Source organism: Primulina eburnea, chromosome 6 (assembly GCF_022965805.1).
Source record: "Primulina eburnea isolate SZY01 chromosome 6, ASM2296580v1, whole genome shotgun sequence".
NCBI lineage: Eukaryota > Viridiplantae > Streptophyta > Magnoliopsida > Lamiales > Gesneriaceae > Primulina > Primulina eburnea.
The window spans coordinates 2,623,168-2,645,080 of record NC_133106.1 but is presented as its reverse complement, the minus strand read 5'-3'; the positions used below and the strand labels follow the sequence as shown (position 1 = coordinate 2,645,080).

The 21,913-nt window shown below is 34.0% G+C and overlaps 2 protein-coding genes and 1 pseudogene across 2 annotated transcripts; all 3 read right to left on the bottom strand.

The window, feature by feature from the left end:
- Positions 1–5,624: 5,624 nt before the first annotated feature.
- LOC140833687 (protein FAR1-RELATED SEQUENCE 5-like) lies at positions 5,625–6,203 on the bottom strand. Its single transcript, XM_073198009.1, has one exon. It carries the CDS (start codon positions 6,201–6,203, stop codon positions 5,625–5,627), a length of 579 nt encoding a protein of 192 aa, XP_073054110.1.
- A 235-nt stretch (positions 6,204–6,438) lies between these two features.
- LOC140833686 (protein FAR1-RELATED SEQUENCE 5-like) lies at positions 6,439–7,350 on the bottom strand. The gene has a single exon (XM_073198008.1). The coding sequence runs from the start codon at positions 7,348–7,350 to the stop codon at positions 6,439–6,441; it is 912 nt and encodes a 303-aa protein (XP_073054109.1).
- A 4,282-nt stretch (positions 7,351–11,632) lies between these two features.
- On the bottom strand, positions 11,633–17,202 carry LOC140833761 (ABC transporter C family member 14-like; annotated as a pseudogene).
- Positions 17,203–21,913: the final 4,711 nt, after the last annotated feature.

The window sequence follows — 21,913 nt, the reverse complement described above, 5'->3', positions numbered from 1 at the left end:
CAATATTGGCAATCCAAAGACATTACAAGGAAACCCCAGAACTCATAGACACAACCATATCTATTATGAATTAAAATAAATTTTTTAGAGAAGTTTTATCTTTGAAGATGCCTACTACCAAGATCGAATGATTACAATCTATTTTACATTGCTTTTCACGTTCATGTGGACTGTAACGCCCCAGATTCGATGACTGTCCTCACTGTATCAAGACGGGTCTTTCCAGCGTGCTTATGTCCTCACTCACACGCACCTTGGGAAAATTCTCAGGAGGTCACTCATCCCAAAATTGCTCCAAGTCAAGCACGCTTAATTTTAGAGTTTTTATGTGATGAGCTACCGAAAAGAATATGCACCTTCGTGATATGAGTAGTATCAATCAAATAGTTTAAGCCCTCTTCAACTGTACAGTCCATTACATTGAACAGTCTCGGAATCCATCTCCTTCGGTGTAAGAACGGTTCATTCATATTCTCTCCATCTAAAAGCCTGACAGGAGCCGCTCATTGTCCGTGCTACCTCATGGCATCGGCGATCACCTCCCGCCCTCTTCGGCCCCGGGCTTTACATGCCCACCAGCTTCCGCTTTTTTCGTCCCGAACCACACCGTACTCGGAGAGATCGGCTCTGATACCACTTGTAACGCCCCAGATTCAATGATTGTCCTCACCGTATCAAGATGGGTCTTTCCAGCGTGCTTAGGTCCTCACTCACACGGACCCTGGGAAACTTCCCAGGAGGTCACTCATCCCAAAATTACCCAAGTCAAGCACGCTTAACTTTAGAGTTCTCATGTGATGAGCTACTGAAAATAAGAAGCATTTTCGTGATATGAGTAGTACCAATCAAATCTTTTAAGCCATCTTCAACTGTACAATCCATTACATTGAACAGTCTCGGAATCCCTCTCCTTCCGGTGTAAGAACGGTTCATTCATGTTCCCTCCACCTAGAAGCCTGCCAGGAGCCGCTCATTGTCCGAGCCACCTCATGGCACCGACAACCACCCCCCGCACTCTTCGGCCCCAGGCCTCACATGGATCATCGTATACGGGCTCTTTGTCAGATTTTAAGCTAGAACGGTGAAAAAACACTCTGATCAATGGAAATATTCATGCCCTATGAATTAATCCATCCCTGGTCAAAGGCTTAGTCTCTTTATTCTGTATTTATGTGCCTGTTTAAAAATAATAATAATAATCAATGCATCAACCAAATGTATATATTCTGATATATTAAATAAAGTTATAACAAAAAAAAGATGTTGACAAAAATACCAAAGAATCTTAAGTTTTATTATACTGTTCAAATATGAAAGAAAGATTGCATCACAAACAGTAGAAAATATTCTGAAAAATACAACAGATATAACGTTCATATTGAGATAAAATCCACTAAAAGAAGATGATATTCTATTAGAAAAATAGTTCAATGACAATAAACAAACAAAACAAGACAACAAGTTCCACTAATTTGTAACAAAATTCTTACGTCGAGATTAAAATACTATGTAAAAATGTTACATCACAGTGGTGCACGATATCTGACTATGTTGTAGCCTGACTATATCTACATGTATTGTCTTAGCCTGACTATATCTATCTGTAGTGATTTACAAGATTGAGCACCAGTAATGATCTACAATGTATTATCAATTTTTATGTTTTTAAAAAATAAAAGACTCAAATATAATGTAAGCAATTTTTATATTAGCAAGGTATACACTTGCATTCTCTGTCGAGGAAAACTTTACGTGCAAATTATAAAAAATCTCTTGTAAATCGAAGTAGAATATTTTCACATTGGAATCGTGGACATGTACGTTGAAAATTCTGTACAAAACTTCCACAGTTGTGACGACCAATGCAAAGGAGCAGGAACCGATGTCATATTGATGCCTACACTATGATAAAAGAGAGTCATCTAAGAATTTGTAGCCTCTTATTCTATCATTGATATAGCCAAAACATATAATTGATCGGATTATGTAGACTGACTTGTAAATAGTTCTAGGTAGTCGTAGACGATATTATTTTTTTTACAACTTGGCATATTTTTTTATCATCACTATTACTCCTTGTTGTGATTGTCGCTTATCATAGGTTCATAGACAATAATTTAATGTTTAACACACGGTGCTTTGGAGTGGATCATGTTCCCAAATATTTTATCAAAGAGAATTCATGGACCCACCTCTTGGTATCACGAGACTTAATTTTTATTATTGCGACCTCTTACTGAGTTATCAGTTTAACCTTCCTGTGGGACCGTTCTGGCCTCTTACGCATGGATAACCTTTACAAACTTCACGGGTCTACGACATTTTAGTTAAGCATCATAGAGGGGAGTTAACAAAGCAAAATAAAGTGACTATTCGGAGAACAAAATAATTTAGTTGACCTTAATTCAAAAACATTGGTGATTACACTTGAAAGTGCTGATAAAATGTGAAATAAGAAACATAAAAGTTGATAAACTTTGTGTCCAACTTGTATATTAAGTGCATAACTTTTTCTGTTTAATCGGCTTCATCTTTAATTTCTCAATTAATATGGTTGACCATGTATTCATATATATATATATGGAGGCTTTTTACCCTGCACCCAAGGGGTGCAGGGTAACCGTGGGCACCAGCTGTGCTCTTTTTTTTTTTATTTTTTTTAAATAATTTAAAAACAAAATTAGAAGAAAATGAAAGACACGGACCAGAAGAAATTTAGTTTCCACCTACCAGAAAAATTCGTAAGTCCAAAACTTTCCACCTACCGGAAGAAAATGAAAGATACACACCCGGCGGTCATAAGCTTCAATTGAGCGCAATTCTGGAGATCTCGTGTGGGCTATTTCCAGTCATCTTAAATCATCAGAAGGTAAATCGGTGGCTGTCCTATAAATCTTGATGTATTTTCGTTTTTTTTTATTTTTATTTATAATCTTGAATTGACATTGAGTTGTGCTATGAAGCTGTGCTGGGAATACTTGAGAAAATTGAGAGCTTGTAAATTTGAGACGCCCCGTTTAGGCTTTAGAGTTGGAAGGAGTTGACTTCAGAGCTTAATATTCCCCAAACCACATATTTAAATGGAAAATTAACTAAGTCTTTTTGGAAATCATTTTTTATTATTGTTGTTGTTATCTGCAATTCTCCCTCGTTTGTTCAAATATACATTAGCAAAATATTGCACAAACATTAGAATTAGCATATACTGCTGATAATAATCATATAATAAATCAAAATGTGCCAAAAATTTAAATGTAATAAATGGATATTTAATCTGTTTGTGGCGGAGAATATAAATTCTAGTTCCAACTCATTTTGCTATGCACAGGACCATAATCATTTATGTACTTGTTTTGCTGAGTTTTGACAATGGTGAGTTATAAATTATTAATAGTTGTTTTTTATAATATTTTTTGTCTGCGTGTTGAAAAAGTTCTTGAATTTTTGTACATTTTAGGGGAAAACATATGTTGTCTTTGTTGAACGTGAACCGGGTATTTATGATACGTGGGTAGAAGCATCTTCTAAAGTTACCGGATATAAGGGTGTTGTCCACCAGTCTTTCAAAAATAGAGATGAGCCAGAAAGAGCTTATGACGCATTTATGGTAAAACAAGCTGCAGGCACTTCTTCCAACTCTAGTGCAAATGAAAGTTCAAGTTCACCTACATTTTCGAGTTCAAATACGAGGGGAAAAGTTTCGCAGACAGAAGAAATGAAGAAGTTGCAAGGGATAGAACAAAATTTGGATGAGATAAAGAAGAATTTGGAAGCGATTGTAGAGAATTTGAAATCTCTACAAATTAGTGACCATGATTAATTCATCCAAATTTCATCTACTCAATGGATTACTACAATATATGTTTGATTATGTTCCCGTGTTTAAATATTATGTTGTGGCACTCATGTTATGGAATATCAATATTAGCTATGCAATTCTATATGTCATGCAAAATTAGTGAAGTTGCGTTTTATGGCCACATTTTATGGTACACACCTAATCTCTTGGTCCCATTTCAACATCTTGTGAGCTTCCTCTGTCAACTGAATTAAGAGTCTATTTTTTCTGTCGATGAGAAACGACCACCAAATTTGGAATATCAGGGCTGATAGGGGTTCTCGCCAAGTTCAATCAACTCTAGCATCAATTTTTTTGAAGATGCTTCAATAAGGTCTCTGCCTGGAGGATTCTTTTCAACAGAAATAACAAGTGGATCCAATGCATAAAATGAACATTGCGTGAAAATGAATGACCAACATCGTTTTACTACTGTATATTCACTCAAAGTTCAATCAAAATGTATATTTAACATCGTGAAACTATTGTATATTCAATCAAAGTTCAATCAAAATGAACAATGCGTGAAAGTTCTCAACATCTAGTATAGCTCGCACTTTCTCAGACCAACACAGTATATTCTGATTACAAAAGGAATCCTCTACTATGAAAATGAATGACTAGAAAAATCCTGGCATTTTTCCAGGCACATATCTTCCTCGTTTCCTTGAATTAAACGTCATAAAACAGCACCCTAACCATTCAAGATATGTATTTAGATATTTCATTCGTTCACATATTACATACTAAAACAAAACACCGACGTTCAATAGCTAAAAACCTGCAATAAAGCATAGTGAAACTAAACTTGATACATGCAACGAAATTATGTGTTCTACTGTTTATAGTAGTTTGCAATTGAAGTTAAAAAATTTCAGTAGCACAACATTCCAGCAGATCACGACATTCCAGCAATGTTATTTATCAAAAATCAGCAGATCACGACATTCCAGCAATTCAGTAGCACAACATTCCTCAGCTCGATCAGCCCCATTCCTGCAGAAAATATTGCATCAGAAATCAGCAAAGTACTATCTTATTATTATTTAGCACCATCCAACATAAATACATACAGATTAATTTCAGTCATCAAAGCCCATTCCAGTTGTCCACATGTTTGTACAACCTGTAATTATGAAGACGATGATTAGTGAAATATTATCAAAGAAACAAAATTTGAATGCCAAAAATAATTTATGTATTTGATTTACCATATATTGATCCAAAATCTTCTTCATCTGAGTTCTCATCTGTGTTATAATTATTCAAAGTTTACCTGATAAACAAACTTTGTCATATGTACTAATATTAAAGAAATTATTAACTTTTTTTAAAAATTAATCAATACATACCCGTCTTTCAAATTTGGACAGTTGCGTTTGTCATGTGACACACCTCGACACCCGCATCCACGACACTGTCTGCCCCTTGATGTTGACTTCTCCTTCGATGATTTTAGTCTCTTCCCACGTCCTTTTGTTCTTATTTCTGAAGGATCAATGATACCAATGGCTCCATCCAAGGTTCTCCTACTTTGAATTCCACTGCTTAATGTTCTATTAATATTCATCTCCTTTATTTTGCTATCAATAGAATCAAACTGTTCAGCCAAGAAGTTTGTCCACTCATCACTGAAAGATGCAACATCAATTAAAGCTGAAGCTTTACAAGATAACCTCATATGTCTAGATATCAAACACCTATCTGGATCGTCGACCACATTTTGCTCAGCCATAGAGTATAGTACGCCAATCTTTGCATCTTTTGTCCACCGTTTGAGTATATACTAATCAGGTAAGTGGAACACTTGGTTGATACGAAAGAATGCTAACATATGCCTGCACGGAATACCCTCAAATTGAAATTTCATGCAACTACATGATATATCGTCTCTTTGTATGTCATGCGTAAGCAGCCTATGTTTGGCAGAAGAAGAACCTTGAAAATTAATGACATTGTAAACCCCAAACTCAATTCCGATAGATGCTTGTTGCACATAATAACCATGACTCGGACTAATTTCATTTTGAAACTCCAACCATTTGTTTTTCGCGTATACATTCACCATTTGCAATTCCATTGGCCAGTTCGATTTAACCTTTGGCCGCTCGTTCATATCAGTATGATTGGCAACTAACTCATTGTGTCTTTGGTGTCGAAGTGCCTTATTGAAACGAATTATAAAATCCATCAATGAGTTATTGCTACAAACGTACCTCTTGAAAAATGCATGTGAACTTTCAGACCTCTGACTACTTGACATTCCTGCAGAAAATACATGATTGAAATAAGCCGGCACCCACTTATGCCGCAACTCATACATCAATGACATCCAATCATTTTCTACCAAGTTAGCACAATTCATAACCTCTTCCCATCATCTCTCAAATTCAATAGAAGTCGTAGAATGTACTATGACATTTTTTATGCTTTGATATTGGTCACGGAAGTCACATGGTTCAATTTATCTGGGAATTTGTTTAGAATGTGCCACAAACAATATCGATGTATTGTTTTAGGGAAAACTTCAGGTATGGATATCGTCATAGCAGGATCCTGGTCAGTTATGATCAAGTTTGGTGCTCTTTTAGGCATGGCTTCTAAAAACTTATAAGCAACCAAACAAAAGAATCAGTTGTCTCATCACTCAAAAATCCACAACCAAAAACAATGGTCTGATGATGATGATTAACTCCTACAAATGGTGCAAAAATCATCACATATTTTTTGGTGTTATACGTTGTATCAAACACCACTACATCACCAAATGCAGTGTATGCCCTCCTTGAAACAGGATCCGCCCAAAAACACCGAATAAATCTATTGTCTGAATCAGTCTCGTAATAAAAAAATAAAGTTGAACTCTTGTATTTCTCAGACAGAAAGAAATCAATCAATGTTTCGGCATCAATACACTTGTGCTCATCCCTAAGCGTTTTCTCGTAGTTTCTTATATCTCTTTCTGTGCAACCTAGATGTTCAGGCCCTCCGGATTCTATTTCAAACAATCGCATTTGTCGACAAGTAGGTACATTCGCTTCTGCAAACTGTTGAATAAGTGCTTTCTTCGCTGCAGAAACAGTACGATGTGAGCGTAACAAATGAACCTTTGAAGGAGTTGATAGTGGATGATTATGACTTTCCATTAAGGTACTAACAACCCAACCAAGACCAGTTTGTTCCTTCACAACTGAAATCTTTGACTTACCTCCAGTTCTAATCTCACCACGAGCTCTTTCCTTTATTGGTTCATCACTTTTTGATTGTTTACTCCATCTGATTGCATCTGTATGTCCTTCTTTAAAGCATACAAAATTTTTCCAGATAACTTCTTTTGATTTCTTACTTTTTTTGCTATTGCTCATTCTTGCACTAAAACCAGATTCTCGTGCATATTGGTTGTAGAAAGAAAACGCCTCCTCTAAAGATTCGAATTTCATCCCTATTTTTGGCTTTTTATTGTCTCCAACTTGGGGAATGTATGACAGTTCATCGCCGCTGTTTTCTTCCATTCTATAAATATGGAAATAACAAATTTAAAATTCCTAGCACTGCTTTATAGCGCAGCTCAATGTCAATACAAGATTATAAATACATCGATTTACCTTCTGATTTTGGCTGCATTCTTAAGCAGGTCTTGTATTAGGCACATATATAGTGAGTGATTGTATTACACACAAATATTTCATTTTATGGGCCTTTTTCACTTTGTATCGACGGAAAAAAGTCCAAAAACCTAATTATTCACAAGCAGATATAAAAAGGTATTTGTAATGTTTATGGAGAAACCCACCACTGAATTTTTATATTCCATCATTTTTCTCCTCTCTCTCTTTACATATATACAAAATAATTGACAGCTTGAGAGTTTGATTTTTCACGCACAAGATTTACCTTCAAAATACGAAAATCGAAAAATCTTCAGAATGAGAAATATCCAAATACATCGATTTACCTTCTGATGATTTAAGATGACCGGAAATCGCCCACACGAGATCTCCAGAATTGCGCTCAATTGAAGCTTATGACCGTCGGGTGTGTATCTTTCATTTTCTTCCGGTAGGTGGAAAGTTTTGGACTTACGAATTTCTTCTGGTAGATGGAAACTAAATTACTTCTGGTATGTATGTGTCTTTCATTTTCTTCTAATTTTGTTTTTCAATTATTTTAAAAAAAAATAAAAAAAAAAAAGGGAGCACAAGTGGGCGCCAGCCACGGTTACACTGCATCCCTTGGGTGCAGGGTAACAAGCCTCATATTTATATATATATATATATATATATATATATATATATATATATATATATATATATATATATATATATATTTCATGTGCCGATACTGCTTTTGAATGGTGAAGATCGAGCTAGCTACGTTATGTACGTAAGTAGGACTAAAATATAAATAGTTAGAAATTAGTTATTTATTCATTTTAACAATTAAAATAAAAAATTATTATTTCATTTCTCAATTTGTGTAATTTATTAACCTGTACAACATTCCACGCAAATAAATAAACGTTGAAAGAATGAAAAAGTAGGTATGGGTTTTAATTAGAACAAAGAAAGTACTCTTCTAAATAATTAAGTTATACTACAAAAATTTGTTATTTGTCAAAATATTCATACATAAAAAAAATAAAGTTATGTCATGGCCATGCAGCCTCATTTCTTATCTAGCTTCAACACCTGATTGCATCATTTGCCTTGAAAACCCTTCGTTTTCGGGTAATGGTGCGGGCGAAGTTGTGCGGATGCCGGCGAAGTACCACTCATCGATCGCAGAGAGCTTGCATGGGGGGCCGCCGGTGTCCGGAATCCACGTGCAGCCATTCGGAGCCGGAAGGTTTACAACTAGAAGGCCGCGGTGCTGCACCGATGGAGCCCGCCATAGTTCTTCTTCTCCGCCGAGAATTCGAGCAGCGTCGGTCGGTTTCATGATGATCAGGAGGAAAATTACTGCTAATAAGGCTGTTAAGATCAAATTCTGAGCAGTTTTCTTCATGATGAATGATGATTTCGCAATATTTTTCTGATTGAATATCAAGAAATCTGAAAAGTAAAATCGAAAATTGGATATGATTTGAATGCAGAAGATGGAGGGATTGTGTGTATTGATATATATACTGCCGCTGCATGAAATTACTTATTACATGGCAATGTGTGACTTTGAATTTTGGCATATAATTTAAAATTGGACTCGACTTGAATTGGTCGTGAGGTGAGAATATAAGGTTTGATTTGATTTTAAAATTACTTGAAAAATAGAAACAATAAACAATATATACATAAATACTACAAAAACTACTTACAAAATTAAATTGATATTATTATTATAAAATAATTAAGATTTGTATTTTTAAATTTTTATTGTTGGAAAGAACTGATTAATCAAGTTAAATTTTAAAATAAATTGGATAGTTAGTAAATTATAATAATATATGATGCAGCTAAAATAAATGAGTCGAATAGACTGCGTACGCGGAATCCGGCTGATTAGTACACTGATCTATTGGGCCTGTAAATGGGCTCACCAGGCTGGTAAACGGATCCACGTGGGCAATATATCGTTAATTTGTTGGGCGTCACCTGCGTCACGAACACTCGTCAAGTGGGCGTCGGGAGGGTTCCCGACGTAGACACTCCGACGCTCAAGTCAGTAAGCGGTCCAAAGAAAATTCAGAGAACTAAAGAACTTTTATGAAAATGAGAGCATACCTTAAATTGTGTGGGAGTTTCTCTATTTATAGATTTTTAGGAGTGCTAAATGGACTTGGGCTTTCACAATCACAAGCCAAATTTTGGGCTTCAATAATATTACAATTAAACAAATAACTAATTGAATTAGGCTTATTAAATTGGGCTTATTCTAATTAATCCAACAAATAATTAATCGTGTTGAAATAAATAATTATATTAAGCTTGTACCCATCAATATATAATGGCGAATTAATTCATATAAACTTATTGAGCATAATTCCTTGTGATTTATATTATTTTTTGGTGTATAAAATCACCATTAACAAAATATAAAACATAATTCATTACCTTTAAAACAACAACAAATAAATATTAAAAACATCAAGAATTAAATATAATTTATTTAAAAAATTAAGTAATAACACAAAAACTACCCAATCAAATTGAATAAGAATAAAAATTTTATTTAAAAATATATTCATTTTACATAATATTATTAAATGAAAAAATATATATAATTTATATGCACGCCATACGTTAATAAAATACAATTTTTTAAAAAAAAAAATCAGTTTGGTATAACTTATTAATTACATATATATCTTGTTCAATTTTACATAATCAACTGTTTTTAACCAAAAAATTTTACTAATTTAAATTTAATAAATTATATTACGATCTAATTTTAAAATCAAGATCGATTTTGCCTCATGATTTTGAGGGTGACTTTGAATTTGTGAAACACGTACAAAGGCGTATGCAAGAGAATTGAAAATTGACTTCATTTTTTGTCAATTTATTGTTTAAATATATTCTATTTAGTTTCATGTTTTGGCAAAATAAATTAAAATATTATAAAATTAGGAAATAAGAAAATTCAACAAACCCAACTATATATGTAAGTTATACGTACAATTTAAAATTTATATATAATATACACTAAATAAAAAAAAAACAAACAAAATTAGTGATTTTGAGAAAATTATTATCAAAGATGTCATGATGCTTAATTTTCATATCTATTAATCAAAATAGTTTACAATAAATTACTGCTTCTAAGATAACTTGTTTAACCATTTACATAGAGTGAAATCAAATAAAAACTAACGAGTTGCTATAGAAATCAATTATACATACTCATATGTTCGTACGACTATGGATTGTAACGAGTAAATTTGATTATACGCGGATGATACAACAAGTGTGTTGTATCATTTTCTTCCTCATTACTCAAACCTAGAATTAATTAAATTTTAGTCCATTATGCTTTAATTTTGTACTTGTTTCTACGGCACGTTTGGGTTGAACAGCTGCAACAAATTAAATACTATTATATTTACATTTGACTGGACCTTATATAATAAATACAAATTTCTCTCCCAAGAAATGACCACGTCACATATATTTTTTAAATAATTAATAATTAAAAAAAATAACTGAAATATATTCGGAATGAGTGAGTCTCATGTGAGACCGTACCCAAAAGTAATACTCTTAGCATAAAAAGTAATATTTTTTCATGAATGACCCAAATAAAAGATCCGTCTCACAAATACGATCCGTGAGACCGTGTCACACAAGTTTTTGCGATTCAGAATAGTGCTTTTATTGCTTTATTTATCAGATATTGTGAATCTATGCGGTATTGTTTTACTAGAATTGTTAACATTAAGATTTTGGACTTAATAAATTAATATATGAATTATTGCAAACTTACATTAATTGATTTTGAGTACAATCTTTTTTTAAGAAAAATTAATAACAATAATTTAACCATTTTAGCAAGCAAAATTGCCAAGTAGTATTTGAATCATTCAAGAAATAGCAACGTATGCTAACAAGCAACTACTCCATCACAGAGTCGATGGTGCATTAAGACTGCATCGGGTGACCGGAAGGACGGGTGGTTCGACCATAGCTCGTGTTGATCACGACCGACGTTATCAACTGCATTTGTAGGGCTACGACGGTAACTTGAGATTGAGTCATATTTATCTTATTCGTGTGTTTTTTCATTATATACTTAAAATCATATTATATACCTCGTTCGACGAATGAAATGAGCTTCTCCGTGTTGGAAGAACTCGAGTAAACCAGCAAAATTGTGCAAATACAGAAACATCCGATTCACTAGTACATTTGATAAGCAAATTACTGAGCACATAAACATTGAAATTTAACAATACATAAGCTCAAGGATAAGAGTTGCTCCACTGTCAAGAATATAACTCAGCTAAATAAATTTCAAATACTGGGAATTTCCATAGAGCTTATCCCCGATCTTTAGGTTTCTGGCAGAAGCCCTTTCTGCTCCAAACCATTCCCTTACAATTTAAAAGGCAGCTTATTCAGTCCTAGCATGCAGTTGGGTGGAAATATTCTTCACCGTTACTGGCCATTCATCTCTGCATCAATCATTCAAAAGAGGTGGTCCGAGAGGCTGTTCAAAGCTCTGATGATCGGTTGGCATACTCCTCAACCAATGCTCCAAAGAGCGAAGGCCTTTCAAGCAAGTGAGACGGCTTGTCGAATTCTTTCACCCTTCCTGTTTGATAGTGAAGAAAGAATCATACTTCAGATGTACATTGAACAGTTGCATTCGTTTCAATGTGTCAGATTTGTCAAGTTATTTAATGAAGGCAGGAAAATGGACAAGGTACTCACCTGCATCTATTACCAGGACCCTGTCACAGTCCATTACTGTCGGTATTCTGTGAGCAATGCTGATGATGGTGCAGGACATGAAGTCCTCCCGGATTATTCTCTGAATCACTCCATCTGTATATGAATCAACTGATGCAGTTGCTTCGTCCATGAACAGAAGCCGGTTTCTTTTTAGCATCACCCTTCCTAAGCAAAGAAGCTGCCTTTGCCCCACGCTCCAGTTTTCACCGTTTTCGACAACTGCAAAACAACGACGAATAGTTAAGCTAATGCTTGACTACCATTCCAAAGAGCCAAAGAATTGCATTGTCCATTTGTCCTACTGTGAAAAATAAATGGTAAAGCATGTAGATGGTATAAATTACCAGCTGAATCAAGTTTCTCTGGCTTTTCAGCAACCGCATCCTTGAGTTGACACCGCTCTAAGCTCTTCAAAACCAGTCCACGGACCACATAATAAGCATCCAACAAGCGAAAGAAAACAGAGGTAAGAAGAAGAGCGCATCCTTTTATTTTCCCTTTTTAAAAACAGTTGAATTACAGTTCATAACATTTCAGACTGAAGAATTTGGCATTTTAACTAGCATTAAGAAACAACCTTACTTAAGCAATCCACATATTACCTTCCATATTTCATCATCCGAATACAACCCAGTGGGGTCGATGTTTCTTCTCACAGTTCCTTCAAAAAGAACAGGCTCTTGTGGTATGATGCCGAAACGACACCTAAGATCATGAAGCCCCAATGCTGAAATGTCAATGTCATCAATGATTATTCTTCCACCTGATGGCTCCACCAATCTGAATAAAACCTGAATCAGCGTTGATTTCCCACCGCCTGTACGACCAACAACACCTATCTTCTCACCTCCTCTAATGCTTAGTGTAATTCCTTTAAGAACTAACGGAGTATCTGGGCGATATCTGACCTGTTCATCAACAATTGTGACCAAAAACATGTCAGATACAGCTAGTTTGATGAGTTCATGTTTGTTCCAATTTCTTGTGGCATGCTGAAAAGTCGACAGAGATCATAAATAGTATAAAAATAAGTCATCATTTTTTTCACCTGCAAGTTTTTCAGCTCGATATTTCCAAGGGTCGGCCAATTCGGTGGAGGAAAAATGTCATTTTTCTTCCATTCTGCTTCCGACGGTATGACTGTAAACTGTTTTAACCTCTCAACTGAAACCATCTTGTTTTCCAGAAAGCAACTCAAGTACACAGCCCAGTAGAGCACAGAATTAAGAGATAACCCATACGAAAGGGATAAACCCACATTCCCTGCAAAATCATGTCATTGAATAATGTGTCAAAAGATCTCCTTTTTTTATTACTTTGCAAGCATGATTAGTTATCTGATATCATGCTGCATTGTCATGAAATTTGAGGTATGCAACATACCTGGATCAATTATATTGCTAGGTAAAATTATCATAAACAGCACAGACACGCAGAGAATAAAACATCCGATAAGTTCTAAACGAAATCCCAGCCACTCATTGGATCCATTATTGTGGAAGTCCATGCGCAGATTTGAATCTACACGATTGATATTATCCTGAATAAATCTTTCCTGCTTACTGAAACAACGAATAGTCATCACTCCTGAAATACTCTCTGAGAAATCATGAATGACAGAAGCCTTTGTTATAGAGTCCAGTCGAGTCAATTCCCTAGAAGTAGAAAGGTAATATCCCTGGAAAGGAAAGCTCATCAGAAAAAAGTTCACTCGTATGCAAATGAATTGAGATTATAAAATGTGATTAGATGAGCTTGAACAAATAAGAAGATGAAGAAGAATTTCGAGCATAGGGATAAAGACTTACCCTGTACCATATATTTAGCCAAGCAAGTGGAAACAAAAAGATTGTAGTTGGCCAAGCATACTGACAAGTTATGATGATGATAGTAAGAAGTGAAGTATACCCCGAAACCGCAAGACTTAGAAAGAAAGGGATTATAATATCGACGTTGGTCTGATCAGTTGAAGCCTGCACGTATAGAAAACCATTTGAGGGATCAGATTTTGATACAAAAATCTTTAGATATTTAAAAGTTTTGCAATGAAAAGCTGTCATATGAAGATCTACCCGAGTTAGAATTCATCCAGAAGGTGTAGTATCAAAGAACGACATGGGAGCATGCAAGATGCTGTGAAGAATTTGTTTGAAGAAATTTTGAGCAGACCTTAAACCCATTACTGCAAACAAAGTTCCTCTCATTGCAACCAGTATAAAGGAAAGGGAAGCAATTCCAGCATATATTTCAATAAACAGAATAGGGTCGAACGACGCTGAACGTTTTTCTGAAGTTTCATATGCCAACCAGTAGTCATTTGACATTAAAGCTCCTTGCCATGCAAGATTAAAGACCAATGCAGCAACCAATCCTATCCATCCAAAAGACTCGGTGCAATATAACTTATAAACCTGCAAGCTTATTTTCCCGGTTGCTCGCTCTTCGTCCTTGACAAGCCTTGAACTTCCCCCATTCAACTCAGACCTTTCTTGAGAATTAGCTTCACCATTTTCTTCTCCAAACTTAGACGATCTTTGACTAGATAATTTCAGGGAAGATATGTTATCTGAGGTTGTCTCCACCTCTACAAGTTCCATCGATGCCTCATGGGCTGTTACCAAAGCTTTGAAATCCATGCCCATTTTCAGGAGGTCGGTGTATTTTCCAGATTGAACAATCATCCCGTCTCTCATGACCTGGATTGAAGATGCCACCATTGAGTACCCTTTATGTCCAATTTAAAACTCGAAAATTGATGCCATTAAGATTTCGAAAATCAAAGGGTTTCTTACATACCAAAATTTGATCAACGTTATTCAAGAAGTCCACCTGGTTAGTGATAAGTATAGTGGTCTTACCTCTGAGGGTTCCTCTCACACATTCCTGTGAAAGAACAATCAAATGTTTCGATTCAAACTTTTCGATACATTATTCATTTGTGAAAGAAATTCCCAAAATATAGAGGAACAATAATCTGAAAATTGCATGACATTAAAAATTATGTGAATGAGTATAGTCGATTCTTCTTGATAAGATAAGAAGTCTGCACCTTGAATATGTCTGATCCAGTGTGAGCATCAACAGCACTAAACACATCATCAAGTAAATAAATATCACAATCCTGATAAACAGCTCTTGCAAGTTGAATTCGTTGTTTTTGGCCACCACTTAAATTGATACCACGTTCTCCGATTTCAGTTTGGTCGCCAAACTCCATCATTTCCAAGTCTTTCTCCAAGCAGCAGACCCTGATAGTTTCCTTGTATCTTTTTCCATTCATAGGTAAGCCAAATAATATGTTTTTTTGTACTGTCCCACTTTGGATCCATGACATTTGGGCGACATAGGCTGTGGAACCACATACTCTGATCTGTGATGCAGAAAAACCAGTTAAAGTTCAAAAGAGTCTGATACATTTGAAGAAATTGAGGTATAAGTTGAAAAATAGGATCCTCGAAAGATTGAAAATGTCATCCACTAAACATAAGCTTTGAACATTGCACCTTTCCTGATAGTTTGTTCATCTCGCCAAGAATTGCCGCCAGAAGGGAAGACTTCCCTGATCCCACAGTACCAACAATTGCAGCAAGCTCCCCTTTTTTTATCTCAAAATTTAAGTTCTTAACTATCTCTTTCTCACTGTTATCGTCCCAATTAAACGATCCGTTTTCGACCTCCACGGCAATCTCTCCTCGACAATCTTGAACCTTCTCAACTGATTTATCGTCCAACTCCTTGCTGGTCAGGAACTTATCCAGTCGTTCAAAAGAGATTATTGCCTGTGAAATGGCAATCATCGACTGCGGGAAGGACCTCATCGGCTCTTGCAACATCTTTAAGAGCGAGGTTGTTGTAAAGACTGTGCCTACAGTAAGTGGAACCCCGGAAAAAATAGCACATCCAAATGCAATTGTCGCAAGAAAAGCCGACGCACTCCATAGCACGATGATATTGGCAGTTAAGCAATACATAAATTTCGACAGCCATTCATATTCTTTTTCACGAAATGACAGGATTTTCTTGTCAAAGTATTCTTCCCATGCCTGGAACTTTATCACTCTCATGTAGTTGAGTACCTCATTTGTTGCCTTCATTCTCGAATCACGGTTCATCATAATATTAAATTGGAATTTGTTGTTTTTTCGGGTACCATACAACACAAACATGATTAACAAGGCAATTCCACCTAGTACGGCAAATGTTGAGGCGCCCAAGTACTGATAAATGATAACTAAGGCCACGATGATTTGCAATGGCATAAGCCACAAGTTGTTTAGGTGCAACATCATATCCGAGAGCTGCTGAGCATCCACCACCATGTAGTTAACGATTTGTCCAACTCCATGATCTTGTCTAGCTGAACCCGAAAGCCTCAACCCCTTCTCGTATAAAGCAGTAATAAGCGTGGATCGAATAAGCATCCCCAGTTTTTGAGTGTTGAAGTTGAACTGGTGTGAGCTCAAAACTTCCACAAATTTCGCGATCAATAGAATCAATACAAGGTAGTATCCATAGGGAGAACTTCTATCTCCAGATGTAAAATCAACAAACTGCTGTATAAGTGTTGGCCCAACATACATTACACCGAGCCTTAAGATTGCAAGAAATGAAATGCAGGCGATTTGTTTCCAAAAGCATCTCACCAGTGTTTTCACAACAGGTTGCTTCGAGTTCTCTTCAGGCTTAGGCCAATTTTGTGTGAAAATCTCGGCTAATGCTTCAGCTCGGTGCTCTGGTGAAAGTGCTGGCACATCATCTATCTCGAGGGCTGATTTGTAACCTTTCTTCAGGAGGGGATTCAACCAAATCCAAAAGGCTTTTGACACAATAGAGGCCGAAGCGTACCCAGTCACATGAGATTTGTTCAAAAGGGGTTCGTCTGGTTTGCTATCTGAATCCATAATTGGTTCACAGTCCCTAATCACTCCAATCCCAGTGGACCCTTTAGTTCCAGCAACAAGAAGAACAACTGGCAAAGAAAAACAACATCATCAAATTTTGAAAAGAAAAATAAAAGAATCTTTTTAGTGAAAAAAAGATCAAATGTGCGAGGCCTGGAGTAAAGAACAAAGCTACAACAAGAAATTCTACAATCCATTATATTCGAAGTGTCAGGCCAGTGAGTGAGTAAGAGCTTGAGATTTCTTCTCATGAACAATCAGTACAGCAATTGAAACAACCAGTATAAACCAACAACTATATATCTCCCATTGAAGTTCGGAATTTTTACCAAAGGCAATAATGAGTGAAATAGTTGAAAATCAAGAAGCTGCTTTTGGACTGCAAACACAAACATGACAACCAAGAACAACATGTCCACAGGAGATAAAAAGGTGTCCTTTGTGGTAAGCGAGAAAGAAAAATTAACCTTAGACATTGAACAACAGAAAGAAAGTGAAATAATCTGATGCCTGAACCGCAGAACCGGAATAAGAAAGTATGGTAAGCCAATACAAAGATGTCTTTTTTGCTCAAAACTTCAAAATCAAGCGAAGAAATGAAGTGGGATTTCCTCTTTGAACCTGCTTTGGAACACCAGTCTATATCCCCCAGCTTTTGAAGAAAGAAACACCAGCTCGTGCACCGCCGAAAATAGTTGCCGCCCCACAAAACAGTTGGGCCTAATTAATTCCGGCGACAGATTGCAGAATCTCTGGAACGAAATGAATATATTAGTTAAAAATTTGCTGCATTAAAACGATCAAAGAAACCATCTCAATAAAACCACTATCTGATAGAAAACGAAATCAAAATCAGTAAAGGCGATACCTTCTCGATAAACTTAAAGGTGGAATAAATGCATGACGTCAAAATTCAACCCACTGAAGCAAAAAAATTCATTGAATTAATACAAAAACAGAGAGTAATGAAGAAGATGAACATGGAGGAGGACCACTTCCACATGAAAAACCATAGATTCAGGTGGAAGATGAAGGAGCAGAAACACGAGTAAGCGCTAGTAATAAGAAGCAGAACTCTTACTCTAGCATGGCGTCTATGGAGTTCACGACGATTTATAGACAATATTAAATAATAAAAAAAAAACCAATTTTTGAACATCGTCAACAAATTATTATTCTAGTAAAACGTGTTGTTCACCATGATTTATTGTTTTTATTTTAAAAAAAAAAAATTCTTCGACATTGTTCACAAATTATGCTTTTTAGTTGTTTACCTTGATTTTTTGATAATACTATTTTAGAAGGAAAAAAATACCATTTTTATTGTAAATTTTATATTAAGAATAGAGAATTTAGAGAATGGATTCCAACTGTAATTATTTTTAACCTTAAAATATTTTTTTATAATAGATACGAGTCGACTTGATCCATATTTTGAGTCAAAATAATATTTTTAAATAAAAGGTATCGAGTCGGGTAGGATAGAATATCAGCCTAATAAAATTAACTCGTGAGACGATCTCGTAAATTTTTGTTATTGTGTAAAACCATCACATTTAAGTGAGTTACATAAATACCTTCTTTCCTGGGTTCAAATCCATGTAAAGCAAAAAAAAAAAAAAAAAAAACCCCACCCGCATTTCTTATTGATTATTTTTTTGGCATAAAAAAACCCAAAAATAATAATTGGGTCGATATTTTTTTACATTATAAAAAATAAAGTACAAAATTTTACATCGATATCTAACATATTTTCATCTAAGATTATTGGTTACATTATAAAAATATAATAAAATTTCCTTTTATGAATTCAATATTTTGAATATCAGTAAATATATAAATTAATAGCAAGAATGGCTTAATTTATTTAAAATATTTTTAAAAATAAAAATCCCATATCCTCCATTTCACTCACCTTAGAAATTATAATATTTTGTATATATGAAGAAAAATTATGTTATAATATTGAAAATATATAAATTTGCGAAAAATATTGTATTAAATGTTTCTAGAGCAGGTCTCTTGTGAGACAGTCTCACGAATCTTTATCTATGAGACGGGTCAACTCTACCGATATTCATAATAAAAAATAATAATCTTAGCATAAAAAGTAATATTTTTTCATGGATAATTTAAATAAAAGATCTGTCTCACAAAATATGACCCGTGAGACCGTCTCACACAAATCTTTGTCATGTTTTTAATTAAATGCATGCATGTCTTGTCCTCTAGTTGATCCATCGGCGAGCAATTACTTATTATAATTTTGTTGGAACTCTAAATTAAGACGTTGAATAGTTCCGAGGACCATATTAATTGTGTAAAATAAGTCGGCCATAAAATCGTATTTTCTACGATGAATTTATCATTTTTGTATTATTTAATTTTTTAAGAATAAATTTATATAATATAAAATTTATTTTGTTTAGTTTAAATGTTAAACAATTGCATTTAAATTTAGAAAAATTATATTTTTGTTCGGAAAAATTATATTTAGCACCTTTCTGCCACCAGAGGATACTAATATTCTATATTATATATGCAAATCTATACCATAATATATTATTATTATTACTATATTGTAAAACGGTGTAATTTTTTAAATAAAAATAATATCTCAATCCGAAGTATAAAATTACTTCAATTTCATTTAATAAAAACTATCATTAAAATTCTATTTTAGCAAATTTTATTCACACTAGCTAGCCGATAATTACCTTATTTCATAAAGTTTATTATTTGAGCCGATAATCATTAAAAATCATAAATTATTAATTATGATCAATTAATTATTTAGTTATGTTTAGAATTTATTTAAATAAGTTCATAAAATAATTTTTATTGAATAACAAATGTTGCACAATATATCAAATGGTATAGTACAGAAAGCTATTGGTAAAGAAAACCAGCAAAATATAGTGAAGTAAAACAGTATAGAAACACTATAAATGAAGTAAACCAAACCGAGACATGTACCAAGTACAGTGTCCTTAAAACAGATTCGTCCCCTCCTGTATGTGTTTCGAGGATCGTCTTGGACGTCTGCTTCCCAGGATACAACGGAACAACCAGCAGTGACTTAGCACGAGACACTACTACGACGAACTGAAAACGTACTTTTACTTTATCACCGAGATTTACAGAGACCAAATGGAAAGATAACAATATGAAATACAAGAAAGCGCTTGAAAGAGATAAAAATTTCATACATTTGAAATGAGGAAATGAACACACTATTTATAAGCCCCAAAATGCATACCAAGAGTCATACAAGATTAATTAACTCAATTAATCTTCCCACTAACTCAAGAATATGAAGAAGAACCAAAAGTCTTCAAATAACTCAAGAATGTGGAAAGTCAAAAGACGATCCAAAATAATGAGTCACAACCAACTCAAGAATGTAGAGAGTCAAAAGACACTCTCATATTCATGACATATAATTTGTATTCAAATTTCCAACAAGAAAAAGTGTATTTTTGTTCATCTACCAAAATGACCGAGATAATTAATCAAGGGTCCATGTAATGTTTTTCAGTAGTATGGTATTTATGTAAAATTTTAATCTAAATTTGATATTTATTTCCTTTTTCAAAACAAAGAGAGAAATCTTAACTTGACTGCTTTTGGGTGTACATAACCCATATTTAGAAAAGACAATTTTATCGGAATATTTGGAAAAGTGCAGAGCACTTTAGTTTATGACCAAGCAAATTAAAATATTGCAAAAGTTTAACATTATCGCCTTCAATATTAAATGACTTGATTACGTTATCTATCGAGGAAGAAATACTTGAAAAAATTGATTAGGCAAACTTAATCAATATTTTCACTTAAATGACTATTTATTGGTTCGGATATATATAAGTATTTGAAAAACTAGATTAAGAGCGATAACTATGATTAGGGAGTCGACATTTTCGAGATAACACAAAATATATTTGCTTGGTATTTAAAATTATCAAATTTGAGTCAAACTCCAATTTTTTTCCGGAGGCAACTCGAATCTTTATTATTTTATTTGATAATTCGCAAATTGCATTCCCATACAAGCTTTATTTATTCCAAATATTTATTTTCAGCAACAATTCGAATAACTCACAACCATATTCGAAATTTTCACGCATATCTCAAACTCAAGCAATTTTTTAAACTATTCTAGCTTCAAAATTTGAGCTCGAATATATATATTGAATAATCAAATTTTTGCCTCTTTTTCAAATTTATAGTTTGTGACAACGATGTGAATCAAATTTTTTAAATTGTATGGCAACACAAGTATCATTTTGATTTCTTTCATAGTACGGACAATTATTGTGTACCAAAAATCTATATCGTAATAATGCATTCTTTGGAATAAGTGATATGAGCTTTTACCAATTATTAGCATCAAATGTTTGTCATCTTACTTCCAAAACTATATTTTGTGATAATAATGTAATTCAAATCTTTTAATCTGTATAATAACATAAAAATATCATGTTCCAATTGTTATTTTAGTAAGGATCATTATTGCACAATGACATATCAAATTTGCACCATAAAATTTTTATTTTATTCGATTTGGTTTATTTATATCCTTAACTAATTATGAAAATGAACTTTAAAAAGAAAGAAAACAGAAATGTATAATGTTTAGTTATAAATTTTTAAAAAAAAACACGATGATGGAACTACATTACACATTTTAAAAATTTGTATAAATAATGTGTTTAAAATTTGAAAATTAGATGACATAAAATTGACTCGTGAAACAGACGTTAGAAAATACAAAACTTATATTACGGAAG